This window comes from Lagenorhynchus albirostris, chromosome 5, assembly GCF_949774975.1.
Source record: "Lagenorhynchus albirostris chromosome 5, mLagAlb1.1, whole genome shotgun sequence".
Lineage (NCBI taxonomy): Eukaryota > Metazoa > Chordata > Mammalia > Artiodactyla > Delphinidae > Lagenorhynchus > Lagenorhynchus albirostris.
In genome coordinates, this window is record NC_083099.1 from 47,775,475 (window position 1) to 47,789,055 (window position 13,581).

The 13,581-nt window shown below is 40.9% G+C and overlaps 1 protein-coding gene across 5 annotated transcripts in view; it reads right to left on the reverse strand.

Annotated features, from left to right (window-relative positions):
- GOLIM4 (golgi integral membrane protein 4) overlaps nt 1-13,581 on the reverse strand; it is an 81,334-nt gene that overhangs the window by 20,374 nt on the left and 47,379 nt on the right. For 3 of the 5 annotated variants that reach the window (XM_060149951.1, XM_060149952.1, XM_060149950.1), the window contains 6 exons: nt 12,695-12,748; nt 11,228-11,378; nt 7,158-7,240; nt 6,248-6,331; nt 2,690-2,848; nt 172-504 (listed from right to left, as the gene is read on the reverse strand). In XM_060149951.1, coding sequence (XP_060005934.1) covers nt 172-504; nt 2,690-2,848; nt 6,248-6,331; nt 7,158-7,240; nt 11,228-11,378; nt 12,695-12,748 — 864 coding nt within the window. The remainder of the gene's footprint in view (nt 1-171; nt 505-2,689; nt 2,849-6,247; nt 6,332-7,157; nt 7,241-11,227; nt 11,379-12,694; nt 12,749-13,581) is intronic. The other 2 variants (XM_060149955.1, XM_060149953.1) reach the window with 1 other exon arrangement.

Genomic DNA, 13,581 nt, shown 5'->3' on the forward strand with positions numbered 1-13,581 from the left:
AGTTCCCCACGTGCAGGTTCCACTAACCGCGGATCTTGCAGTCTTTACTACTGAAAAAATCCTGGTAGGAGTGAACCCGTGAGGTTCAAACCTGCCCTGCTCAAGGGTCAACTGCACGTAGACACAAAGGCGCACCCCTTATCCCAGGCAACTGGCTGGATGACCTCGTACCCCAGCGCGAGCCTGCCCTTCCAGGAGCCTGGCTTCCTTCCGCTCACGCCGTTCCGCCCACTCCCGGTTCCTATGCTCCTCCAGCGATGGGTCGTGCTCCTCCGCGAGGTGCTCGGCCTGCCCGACCTGCTCCATCGCCTCTTCCTCCAGGGCCCTCCTGTGCTCCTCCTCCGCCGGCCGCCCCTCGGGCTCCTCGCGGCCCGCTTCTCGCCGGGTCAGTTCTGCGGGCGCCTGGAATCCTGCCTCCTTCTGGGTGGGAGGGTAAGGTTCTGTTTCCTCCGTTCTTCCAGGGACTGCTTCATGGTTCTGCCACACTTCGCTATTTCGGGACACCTAGGCCAAGCACATCACTGGAAATGACACTCTTCTATTTCGAAAGCAGTGATAGAATCTCTTTATTACCATGTCTACGGGGTTACAACATAAGCAAAATCCTGGAGTCTAGAAATATAGAGTCCTGACTGAAAGGTATGGCTGCAGTGGAGTCACTTAACTCTTCTCACTGTGTGATCTCACCTACAAAATAGAGACAACGTAAGCAAAATTTCATCGTGGAAAGAATACCGTAAATAACCTAAAAGTAAAGCCTATAAGTGACCACATCTCAGTAGACCCTACCCTCAAAAGCAATCTAACTCCTGTTCTCCCTTAGAATACAAAGGGAAAAACCCTCATACTTCAAGTGATCAAATACGTAATTTTCTTCAAGGTAAATTTTGTTTTCAATAATTATATGAAAAGAAAAGGATAAGATCAAATAGAGGATGAGCTAGCTTTGTTTTCTGTTAGCAAATATAAAAAAAAAGAATGCCATTACTAATGGACACCCATATGTTGGCTATAATAGTGCCCATTAAATCAGGTACAATTAAACATTTCTGATGTATTAAAGTGGTATTTCTTTGTAAACCAGAGGAAGTCTTTTGTGAGTACTTTATATTATTAACACAGAAAACTCTGAAGAAAAAAAAAAGATGTGTCTTTTCACAGAGAACTCCTCTTCTAAAACTGGTTGATTTAAATCAGTTTTCTCTGCAAGTTTCAGAGATTTCTATACGGTCTTCATCACTTAGAAAAGAGAGGCAAAAGAGAGATGGTATAATATCAATAGGAAAATGTGTCACTGTCCTTCCTCCCTCCCACCAACCTTCTTTAGCAGAAAGAATACTTTCTTTGGTCAGGTTGCTGTCCCATAATTGAAATAAATGTGAAGCCCTGTTCTTAAATTAGCAGAAACATAACTTAGAAACTGGATTGTATACATAAACAAATAAGCCAAGGGAAAAAGTCCTTTCTCAGACATCTGAGGACGGCTTTTGGAGGTGTACATTTTACCAAGTCCTTGCATACCTGACAAGTTTGAATTGATACTGCCCTGGCTTTACAGGAAATATTTCTCTGAAGGGCCCTAAGTGCTTTCCAACACCTGTCACTTATCTCCACAACATCCCCGTGAGAAAGGTTAGAGCAGATGACTATTATCTCCACCTCCCAGATGGAAGAACTAAAAAGTCTGAGTCTTTAAAAGCTTAATCCAGTAAACTGGTAGTTAAACTTAGATAGAGAATAGAACCAATTTCCACACCAGGGCTCTGGTTGTGTTTTCTTAAGTTAGGAGCAACATAAGACCCAGACAAAGAACAAGCATCCAGGGGGATACAGAACCTGTGAAGGAATGCTTTGCTCAGACTGAAGATTCAAACGAAGTCCACTCACTTCAACTTAATTATTCCCATAAGGTGATGAGAAGGTGGGTTGGGGAAAGTCTTCTCAAACATTCACTGTTTAAAACGACTTTGTCGGGGGAAAGATAATCATACTTGCCATTTTTATTACAGGTGTGATTGCATAAACAACTCTGTAAGAATTAATCATATGGGCGACACCACTTTTGATGTTTCACTTGGGAGATATTCTTAAGCAACAAGGCTTAATTTTATGAAGAACAGGAATACAAAAAATGGATTCTGTGACTAGCACTTATACTCTTGTAGTTTTATGAAGGCTATATAATACGAACTTTGACATATTTTGTATGGACCAAGTACAGCATCAAGTTCAAATATATTATCAGCTTTAATACTTAAGTGGGCTGACTGTCATATAATATCCTCATGATCATTTAACCTTCTCACTCTACCCCCCCCAAAAAAAAACCCCTAAAATATTCAGACATGACAGCTCCTTTCAAACAAATATACCCACATGAAGAAAGACAAAACTAGTTCAGTCTTTTCCAGGAAACAGAACAGCAGTTCTCAAAGTGTGCGTCCCCAGCCCAGCGAAATCAGCTAGAAATGCAAATCCTCAGGCCTCACCCCAAATTCACTGAACTGTAAACTGTGGGCTGGGGCCCAGTTATTCCTGTTTTAACAGCCCTGCTAGGGACTCTGATATATGCTAAAATGTGAGAACCGGTGTTCTGCAGTTAGAGCTGGCAATATTTAGAGCAGTTCACCTGAGGACAGCTTGACAGGGAAAGCAACCTGACCACAGATGACCAGTTCATGCCTCTTACCTCCCGAGGCTCTCCAGGTAACTTGTCCCTTGTTGCGCTGTCACCTTGTGGAGAATGTGCCACCTGGGTAATATTCTGCTGCTCTGTTTGTTCTGGTTTTCGAAAGCTTGGAATCCTATTCAGAGTGTCTTTCAGTTGTTTATATTCTGCAACTTGAGTCTGCATACAAATTGCACAATTGGATGCAAATTGCACAATTTGAGGAGGGAAAAGGATATCATTCATAGATGGTTCACTGGAAGACTGGACAAAAATATTATACCTAAATGCAAGAAAGGAAGAATACGCAGACTGTTTCCATGCATTAGCTATACTTACTTGGACATGCTCAACCATTTATAAGCACATGCAAATTAGAGTTAAAGGGAATAGAGAAAAAGTATCTAAGACAGATGTTAGTTTCCCGTGCTACATTAAACTAAGTCAGGATTTTTATATATAAATTTCTAGTCTAAATATCATTATTAAAAGTAAGACAGCTATGCAATCAGTTTTATGACATTAAACTCTATTTTAAAATTGCACAATTATGTAAATATAAGTGCAGATTATCTTTTACCAATATGGTCTGAGTAATACTTTTCAGCAGAAAAGAACCATAGGCTTCAAATAAGTAACTGAATATACATGTAAAATCACTCAGGCCACCCTCTTCTTCCAGTCAATACGTGCTCACAAAGGGTCCCTTCCTCTCCAGAGCGCTTCCTGTGTTGTGCTCTGCAGTTTTGGAAAGCAATAGCATAGGCATGAAATGAGGCTGGATTTTTATTCTTCAATTCTGAATGTCCTTTTCTTCTAGAGCAACAAAGGCACTAATGAAGGCATAGGCCTAGAATATACTCATATACTCATATGTGTGTACCCGTGTGTATATGTGATAGGGTGTGTGTGTGTGTGTGATATTTTTAATACAAGAAGCTAGAAAGACGGAAAAAATCAAACACTTTAAGTAGGAAAACCAAGAGACTATACTTAGCTCATCATATGCACCAACACCGTAACCCTAAAACAGAAATACTGTGTGTGTAAACACATACTCCATGAACACAAAGAACCCAGAAATCTCTTCTGAAAGAAAGAGCCTGCTGGCCAGGGCCGCTGCCCTCAGTGTGCACAGCAGACGGGGAGTCGAGGCTGGTGAGTCGTGCTCCTGCGGCCACAGCTGTGCACCTGTACAGTGCTCTCCCACCCCTTTTCTGCCTTTTTCTAATTCACACAGAGGTGAAGAAGTCTGCTTGCTAAATCTGTCTCAGGGGAGTGCTTCTTTATCATTTGAACAAAGGCATGCCAAACGGCTAACAATGGCCCTTAGCCCAGAAATCTACCAAACATTTGCAAACCAACTTTGGAGGTCAAAGAAAAAAAGATGACATCCACACAATGATACTTTTAATAAGATAAATATTCTAGTCTTTTTTTCTTTCTCCTCCTCCTAGATACATAACCTTTGAAGGCAGCAATGCTGTGGTTCTCAAATACTAGCGTGCATTAAGAATCATGTTAAATTATGGAAGGATCATGTTAAAAATGCAGGCTCCTGGACCCCCCACCCTAGAAATGATGATTCAGTAGGTCTGGAGCAAGGCCCAGGTAACTGTGATACAGGGAGTCTCCACAAATTCCAGCTGAAGAGTTAAGTGTGACTTTGATGTCCCTAAGCTTCCAGCTTGGTTCTGGGCAATGATTTGGGGCCAGCTACAGTACTCCTTTTTGACCTTACTTTATTTAGATATAAAAAGGATACAGTATTATATGACTCAGTAGGTTGTGAATAGTAAATAAAATTCTGTACATAAAGTCATTATGATAATCCCTGATAAATTGTAAACTCTCAAATTCTACTCTGTTCCTGCTTTCTCCCGCCCTTAATTATTCCATTTAAAAATCAGGTTGTCGGGCTTCCCTGGTGGTGCAGTGGTTGAGAGTCTGCCTGCCGGTGCAGGGGATACGGGTTCATGCCCCAGTCCGGGAAGGTCCCGCATGCCGCGGAGCAGCTGGGCCCGTGAGCCATGGCCGCTGAGCCTGCGCGTCCGGAGCCTGTGCTCCGCAAAGGGAGAGGCCACAACAGTGAGAGGCCCACGTACCGCAAAAAAAAAAAGAAAAAAATCAGGTTGTCAAGACAGAATCTCATAAGATGATTTACATGAGAGACGTAGATGCCTGAAATAGCAGTTGTTTTCTGAGCAGCTCTGGGGAAAGTTTTAATACGGAGGTAAAAGAGCAGGAGAAACTTGGAGGCCCCACCCAAAAGAACCAAAAAGCTATTGAAAGAAATAGAAAATTATATGTAAGTTAAATAAAAATATTTTTTCTGTTGCAAAACCTTGTCGGCAATACTCCCAGGATGCTTACGACAGAATCTGGCTTTGGTCATTAAATGAACTATTTTACTTATATTTTTCTGAATTTTCAAATTGTTGCTTAGTCTAATATTTATGGCTATTATAGTACATAGAATATTCAAATTGGTTTGTCATATTTTTCAGTATGAAAAGCAGCCTCACAGAAAATAATAATAATTGGTAAAAATTTTATAAAGAAGGTTTTGAATGTAATAATATCCTCTAAAGTCAATTTAATTTATACCCATGGAAAAAAATTACCACACAGCTACAGTTTTGTAGGGAGATAATCAATGACTGCCTTGAAAAAGGGTCCCAGAGACACAGATGCTACAGCCTCTGAGATGAATCAGGGCCCAGCATATGATTCTATTAATAATTTTATAAAGACAAAAGATAATACATGGTCTCCTGGTAAGCACAGATAGTTGGTTTTCCTTTGCCCTTTTCTTTTAATTCTTCCAAGAGAAGAAAAGTGAAGACCGGTGATTAAGAAGACATAGCAACTAAACTAGCCATTCTTATTTCTTTGCTTCGACTAGAAAGCTGTATAACACTCAATGTGGTATTACTTTAATAAGCTCTCCAACACTTGTATTTGTTCACTTGTTCATTCAGTAAGTGTCTACTGAGGGCCTGCCTTGTGCCGAGGACTGTTCTAGGCTTTGAACAAATGAAGCTTACGACCCTCATTTTCCTTCTCTATTGACTTGAGAGCTCTTCTTATTTCCTGTAATTTGACCAAACAACACATAAGCCTAGTCCCCAAAGCAGTGTGTGCGGGCTGTAAAGCTGGGAGCAAGGGAGGGAGGAATAAAATATAGAGCTTGACAATAATTTATTTAGGTAGCTAGCATCATAAAATCCTACAGATCATATAGCAAGCGTTAATACAGGTCACACGGTGGCAAAAGACCACATATGTGGGATAATTTCTGTGACTGAAACAAGTATTAGACTACTGCATGCAGGGGCTGGAGGAGGGTAGAAAAAGTAATATGCACCACACTGCCAGTGCAAAAAAAAAAAAAAAATCAAAGGTTTATTTAATATTCTCTTGATCGAGTTTTGAAAGCATGCATGATCTTCAGGATCAGGAAAGCTCTGTCCTAAGGAACTCAGTGAAGGCTGGCCTTTAAGAGACTACACGCACAGAGGAATTCAGAAATGTTAAGCAGACTTAAAAAGAACCCAGAGAGGCCGCTACCCTTCTAACCTGTGCAGCAGCTAGTGCACTCTTGTGGTCTTCCAAAGTCACTACAAGTTGTTCATGCTCGGAGAGTAAATTCTTATGCTGTTGCTACACAGAAAAGAATTTTACAGGTTGAGTTTTAACATTCTAGGACAAACTCCTCTTGGGCAGACAGTGGCATGAGCACCCAGATGCTGCTTGCTTGCTGTTTTGTTTGTTTGTGCAGTATTTGTTAAGTTCCAAAATCTTTGTAGAGGGAAGACTATGATTAATGTATTCCACAATCTAAAATGTGCTACCCAAATATCACAATCACTTACAGTGAAATCAACACACAAAGAAAAATACCTGTTATTAATAAACCTTTGTAAATAAAAAGCTTATTAATCTAACAAACCTGCAACATTACAGCCATACTGGAAATAAGTGAAAAATATTATTAATAATATTTGAATTAACATTTTTATTATAAAAACATTATAACAACAGTGCAGAATATTTGAAAAATAGATGGGGAAATATATAATCCCACTATCCTTAGATAAGTTACAAACGATTTTATATGTTTCCTTTCGGTCTTCTCTACATAATTGTATATAGCTATCATAATAGCCTGAATTCTACTTCATGTACTTATTTTTCACTTAAGATATTAAAGGTATTTCTGTATTGCCAAAAAAAAAAAAAGCTTATTAAGATTGAACCATCTAGCAAAAGAATCATTTCAGTACTAATGGAAATGTTGGGATTTCCAGACCATCGTTTAGCTTATGATACAGAAATGGTAAAAGTATTGGGCCTGGTCCGGTTTATGCAAAGCCCAAAATAACAGTGTGCATTGTAAAGCATGTCAAATAGGGAACGACTTTTAAGGTCAATCTACAAAGTAAAGCAGGCAAACACTAAACAGTCAAATGCTGGGTGTTTTTTTTACCTTGACATCTTGCAGCTGTGTGTGCATGTCCTGATGCGCTCTCCTCAGCTGTCTGTTCTCTTCTCTCAAATTGTACACGGATTCTATTTTAGAAAAAGGGAAATCATGCGTAAAGCCCTGGGCCTTTTGGGCTCTTGGTTCTATTATTTTCACATCTAAAGCCTCACATAACTTTTTCTAGGATCGTTTTGACCTTTGACAGTACCATATTCCAAATCAACAAAACCTATACCATTTTGGGATGTGGCATGGATTCAGCTGGACAACCCAATACAATCTGGTTCAGTGGTTTCAATACATTTAAACAAGCTACACGTCGTAGAAGCTAAGGACTGTTAATTAGTCCTGTGCTAAAAATGAAATGTTTCTGTTAATAAGCAAACCCTTAGGAATGAAATGTAATGGGTAGGGGTCATCTAAGATTTTGATCTCTTCACAAATTAAAAACAGGGCTATCAAAAAGCAAAACCACATTTCTCATAGCATGAATAATTTCCACAGTCCCCAAAAGGTATTTCAGTTACAAAAGCAACTCAAGAAATAAATAAGAGACAGAGAGACACCCCATCTGCTCAAAACTTCTAAATATATTTTCTTTCTCCCACCATTGAGTTCTTGACGGATCCAAATTCTCCCTCCAATAGCTATAGGACAGTTCTTTCCAGGGCTACCATGTGAGACTGGAGCAAACAGAGTGAAGTCTTAAAACCTCCTGAACCACAAGCTCCACTGTTCGGGGAACAACCTCTTGCTAACTTTCCCACATTTTCAGTATCTGGATGGTATGAACTGGCAGCGCTTGGGCTAAATACAACACACAAACATTGTTTTCGGCCCCTGCAGTGTTGGCCTACACAGAGTGTCTTCCACATTTGAAGAGCTGTCACCATTTAAAAATCAAGAATCTGGGTCTAATAAGATTCTGGCAACATTAGGCCAGTTCTCATGTGACAGCACTCAGCAGAAGTTAAATGGTGGCTGCGTGACCATAATGACTCATCTCCAACGGGAGATACTGTTGAGAGTGAAAGGGGTGCTGTTAAGAATTATGCTGGGACAGCAGCAGGTGTGGACCTGCACTGTGTTGGGCAAACCGTCCCCAAAGTGGCAGCCACTTGCTGCAGGCAGAACTTTATGTCTCCAGGGTGGCCCTCAGCACAGAAGGAAAGTTCCAGTCACCATCCCGCCTCATACTTTCTGTCCACTTTCACTCCACTAGAGTCCCTGCTTGATCCCCGGGCACTGGCTTCGTGATTGGGTTTGGGGAGAGATCAAGAACAAGGTGGGAAATGTGGCCAGTGGTTGGGTTGTCCACCTACATGTCATACCGGATTTTCTCAAAGGTCAAAACAGGACACTGTGGGGGCTTCCCTGGTGGCGCAGTGGTTGAGAGTCCGCCTGCCGATGCAGGGGACGCGGGTTCGTGCCCCGGTCTGGGAAGATCCCACATGCCGCGGAGCGGCTGGGCCCGTGAGCCATGGCTGCTGAGCCTGCGCGTCCGGAGCCTGTGCTCCGCAACGGGAGAGGCCACAACAGTGAGAGGCCTGCGTACAGCAAACAAAACAAAACAAAACAAAACAAAAACGGGACACTGTGGCAATTGAAGAGGACCACAAGTGTGTCATCGGCTGGATGGGCCCTCAGTCTACACACAGGCACACATGCACTTGAAATACTCGAACTTGGCTGACTTTTAAAGGAATTCAGTTTATAACCTTAATGACGGTGTCTCCTGTGCCTTTGCTGTGTGACCCTGAGCACGTTACCTAACTTTAGCAGGCCTCAATTTCTTCACTTGTTAAATTAGACTAAATATAATGCCTACCTTGCAGGTTGCTATGAGACTTAAATAAGATACCTGTACAAAGAATTTCCCCCAGTACTGTCACATGGAAAACATTTGTTAAGTGTCAGCTATTATTATAACGATAATGGGAAGAATAATCATCTAAGTTTATATATGCTATCAGCTCATAGCTATCCATATTCTAAATTCTAAACTCCCTCCTCGTGTCATAGTAACCTGCCAAAGACTACTCGGACTACACACGTCATAGGTTTGCCGCTACAGACCCGCGTCTACCATGATGCATCTATCTTTAATTTACTATCAGGGACCATAATCAAACAAAAGTGCTGATGTGAAAATCACTTATCAAAGTGTCATCAAAGGCACTGTCACATTAAGTTGTTTGAAGTCTCTCTGAGAAACTTCTTCCAAAAGTTAATTGATATCAAAAATACCGTTCTCTCTCTCTCTTGCCCTCTGTCTCCATCTGTCTCTCTCTATCGCTCCCTCACCCACCAAGGTATTGGTAGATTCTCTCTTCTGATGACAAGAGCCCTATCACTTGCTGTATTTCTACTTTTGTTCTGGGTTCCAGGCCATCAGGCTTGAACTATCTGAGTATGTAGAACTCACAGACAAGTATTTTCCATGGTTCTGATTTCTTGTTAACATTTTACTATACATGGACTTGGCTTCAAAGAAAGGAGTAACTATAGAGTAGACACAAGATAATATGCCTTTTAGGGCTATTACTAAAATTGAATGAACTAAATTATGTAAAGCATGCCAAGGTCAGACACCTAGAAAACTTTACTTCTCACTCCTTAATGGATCTCCTTCATAACAATATAATTAAATATATTTCCTCAGCTTGGCTCAGGTTTGAAAATGCTGAACAGTGGATCCTACAAGTCAAACGTCCTCCTTCACCACACAAAGGTGTAGCATCCCCAGGGTGGCAAGTGCTGTCTGCGCACTGGAGTCTTCTGGTTCTCTCTTCCTTTTACCACCTTTGTAAGGGCTTTCAGTGTTTAGTCTCTTCCTTTCTCTATTTTGCTATCTTACTGACTCCTCACCACCCGGCTCACCACCAACAAGCCAAGGCCCCTACATGTCTACATCTCTTGGGTATCATTCTGCTGACATCTGGCTCCATCAAGACCATCTCAACCCTTTGTAAACTGCCTCAGTGGCTATTTAACTCCCAGGTGCTTTTTTGGAATACTTACAGACAAAGTATTCCTATTATTTTGGAATACTGTTATTAGCCTATTATTTTGGAACACTTCGAGACAAAACATTGCAAAAAAAAAGTATAGAAAATCCAAAGAACCCTTCACATGATTTCTTTCTATGATGACATTTTATATAAAACCAGGAAATTGTTCTTCACCCATGTTTTTGCAAAGCACCAGGATTTCACCCGTGTTTTTGCAAAGCACCAGGATTTCACCCGTGTTTTTGCAAACACCAGGATTTCACCCGTGTTTCCGCAAGCACCATGTATGTTTTTAAACCAAATCTCACACTTCAGACTTATTTAGTACCTGGATAGGTGATTGTAGAATATGCTATTGCCCTTTTCCAGAACTCACATGTACTCAGAAGTGATATATTTTGTTCCACATTACTATGAAAATACCTGATGCTGATGCTGGTGGTGGTTAATATAGATTGAAGGTCTACCACGTACCAGTAACTGTTCTAGGTGCTCTGCATAATGTAATCCTCATACCAACTCTACAAGGTTGATACTTTTTATGAATATCCCGCTTTTACAGATGAGGACGGTTTACGCTACACAACTTGCCTGTGGTCATATATAAACTAGTCATTGAAGAGGCCAAGATTCACCAGGGCAGTCTGACTCCAGAGCCTGAGCTTTTTGAAGCTACTATTAGCGATCAACAGGGAGTCTTTATGCCCCTGTGGAGATTTGGAAATGCATCACTGTAACTGGGGAGCACTGACGGCATTTTGTGGGTGGGGTCAGAGATGCTAAATGTCTCACAACACACTTAAAAAAAGAGAACTGTCTTGCCCAACATGGCCAATGTGCCCCGTTGAGAAACACTAAGTATTCTATTCTGTTTCCCTAAACAAACCCAAAGAGATAAGTGTGAAACTTCATAAAGAAGTAAGAAGTAACTGGTAAAGGACCACATGTAAGGTAATCAATCAGCAAGCAACAAACAAAATAAAACAAAAGTCTATTCTTCTATTCAAACGTTAATATGAGTATTCATTTCCATGCACACTGACTAATTAGGTTTCCAAATACCTTTTAGCTTAGAAAGCTCTTGTTCTTTCTCTTGCTGCAGCTGCAGGTATCGCTGCTTGTGGTCATTAAATGTCCTACTGAAGTCTTCTCCTTGCCTGCGGTGTTCCTCTTCCAAGTCGCTGTGCTGTTTCTTTAGCTCCTCATGTTGACTCTGCAAAGATGAAAACTTTAGCAGGGATGTACATTCTCTAAATTATATCAGAATCTGTCTCTCGATAGCGTAGCCTTTCTCTTGCCAGAAAGTCAGCACAAACGAAGAAGCAGGCTTCGTTTTCCTCAGACTGCTTTGAATTTGTGCAGCTCCCTTCCATTTCCCTTCCATTCCAAATGAATAGTTTGGGATCATGGCCAAAAATAATTTTCTCCTGAATTTTTAACATTAACGGGAAAAACAAGAAGTTGGAAGTTTGCATGAGAGATGGAAAAGGAAGGGATTTGGGGAAATTCCCAGGGACTCAAGTTACTGTGGAAACAGGGTAAAGCTAACGAAAAAATTACCCCTCCATGGATACTCTAGACTGCCTCTTTCAATCCGATGTTTTCCCAGCAACATTTTTTATTTCCTTTCTTTGATTTTCAGCCTTCCTGGTAACCCAGTTTAAAGAAGGGGGGAAAAAAAGACTTTTTTCCGTTTGGGGGAAGTAATAAATCGACTGTTTATAGAATGATTCTTACTTATACTACTCCTGATTATAACACTGTAACCACAATCTAGATAAATTCTACAGTCTCCAAATGCTTAATATGAAAGGGTGGTCTGCTTTAATTCATGTATTGCTTTCTTGATAATAGGAAAGATGCCGGTTTCAATAAAAAGCATATGCCCTACTGATATAGGAGAAAACACAACACCAAACAAAAAGCTGGAGGGTAGGGGCTGAAGACAGTGGCGTGGTTTTTTTCCCTGCTGTGCAGGGTGGCATAATGTCTGCTGCTCATCTCTTCTGGCCTGAACAGAAATAATGCATGTCTCTCTCTCTCTCTTTTTTTCAATTTTCCTGACACAATAATGAGTTTTATCCAAGAACCAAGGAAGGAGAATCTTTAAACATAAAGTGTGCTCCTGTGGTAGGCAGAACATTTATTGCACATTAGTAACAGGAAGGGAGCATTTTAATACTTCTACTGCCTCCAGCGTGACTAAGATAAAAGAAAATCTCTAAGAAAAACGACTCTGAGAAATTAGATTTAAAAAACAAACAAAAATCCTTAAAAGATAGAGAACAAAATTAAAAATTAGGTGACCAGAGAGCCTGATTTATAAAATGTGTAATGAGCTAAATATGTTCTTTGTAATCAGGTGATAAACATGATGGAGCATTATAATTATATATCACTTTTAGCCAGAAATGACTTTAATATACCATATCACAATACAAATCAACTTTCTGTAAACTTTCCTTGATCACTTAAGTTACTTAGTTAATCCTTTGATTCACTCACGAAGAACAACTTTAAATTACTCACCTTTAACATCTGATGTTGGACATTCAACGCGCTGTACCTGCTATTAGAATCTTGCTGTAAATTGAAAAGCAAACAGTTAACACAAAAATAACAAATTTGGCTCTTTTGCTAACCAGAGCTTAAAGGGCTTAATGGAAGGATTTCACTCATTTCACTTGTGTTAAGTGAAAATGAACTCTAAGCTCGAAACAGGACAATTCTGAGGCCATCTCTTTACTTAATAGCAGAAATGAAGTTTTCACATTCCTCTAAGTTTGCTAGACATTAATAATGAAAAATCAGGACATGGAATTATGAAACAGCAGCTTGACAGGGCCCTTGGAGGTGATTTACTTCCACTCTCATACTGAGAAGAAAAACTGAGGCCAGAGGCACAGGGGATCTTGTCCTGAGATGCAGCACCGCACATGGCTGATATATTGTGCCCGGTGCTCCAACGGGAAAAGGAGATAAACCAGGCCTCACAAGCTTCGCATGGCTTCCGGGAAGGGAGAGAAAAGGCACTTTCCTGCCTCGAGCTTCAGCGGGTAAGAAATTCTACATACGTGACTTTACCCAGCTAGAATCCAACTCACAGAGTGAGAAACAAGAAAGGCTAAGGAACAGGCCAGGGCAAACATTTCCTTTAGTAGCAGAGCCAGGACCAAAACTTGAGCCTACACCTATGGCTGAAGCACGCGCTCCAGGAGCGTGTCTCTGTGTGCCAGTGGAGCATCTTCACCTTTGGAGCTCACACAAGTCCAGCCCTGGGCAACCATAACCAGTGAGTGTGCAAACCACAAACCACCTGAAACTCTTCTCTCCCCAGGCTGCTGTGGTGTTCTATCTTATGTGCCCCACTCCTTGCTTTACCCGTCACCGGTACAAGCACAGCCTCAATTCTTTCT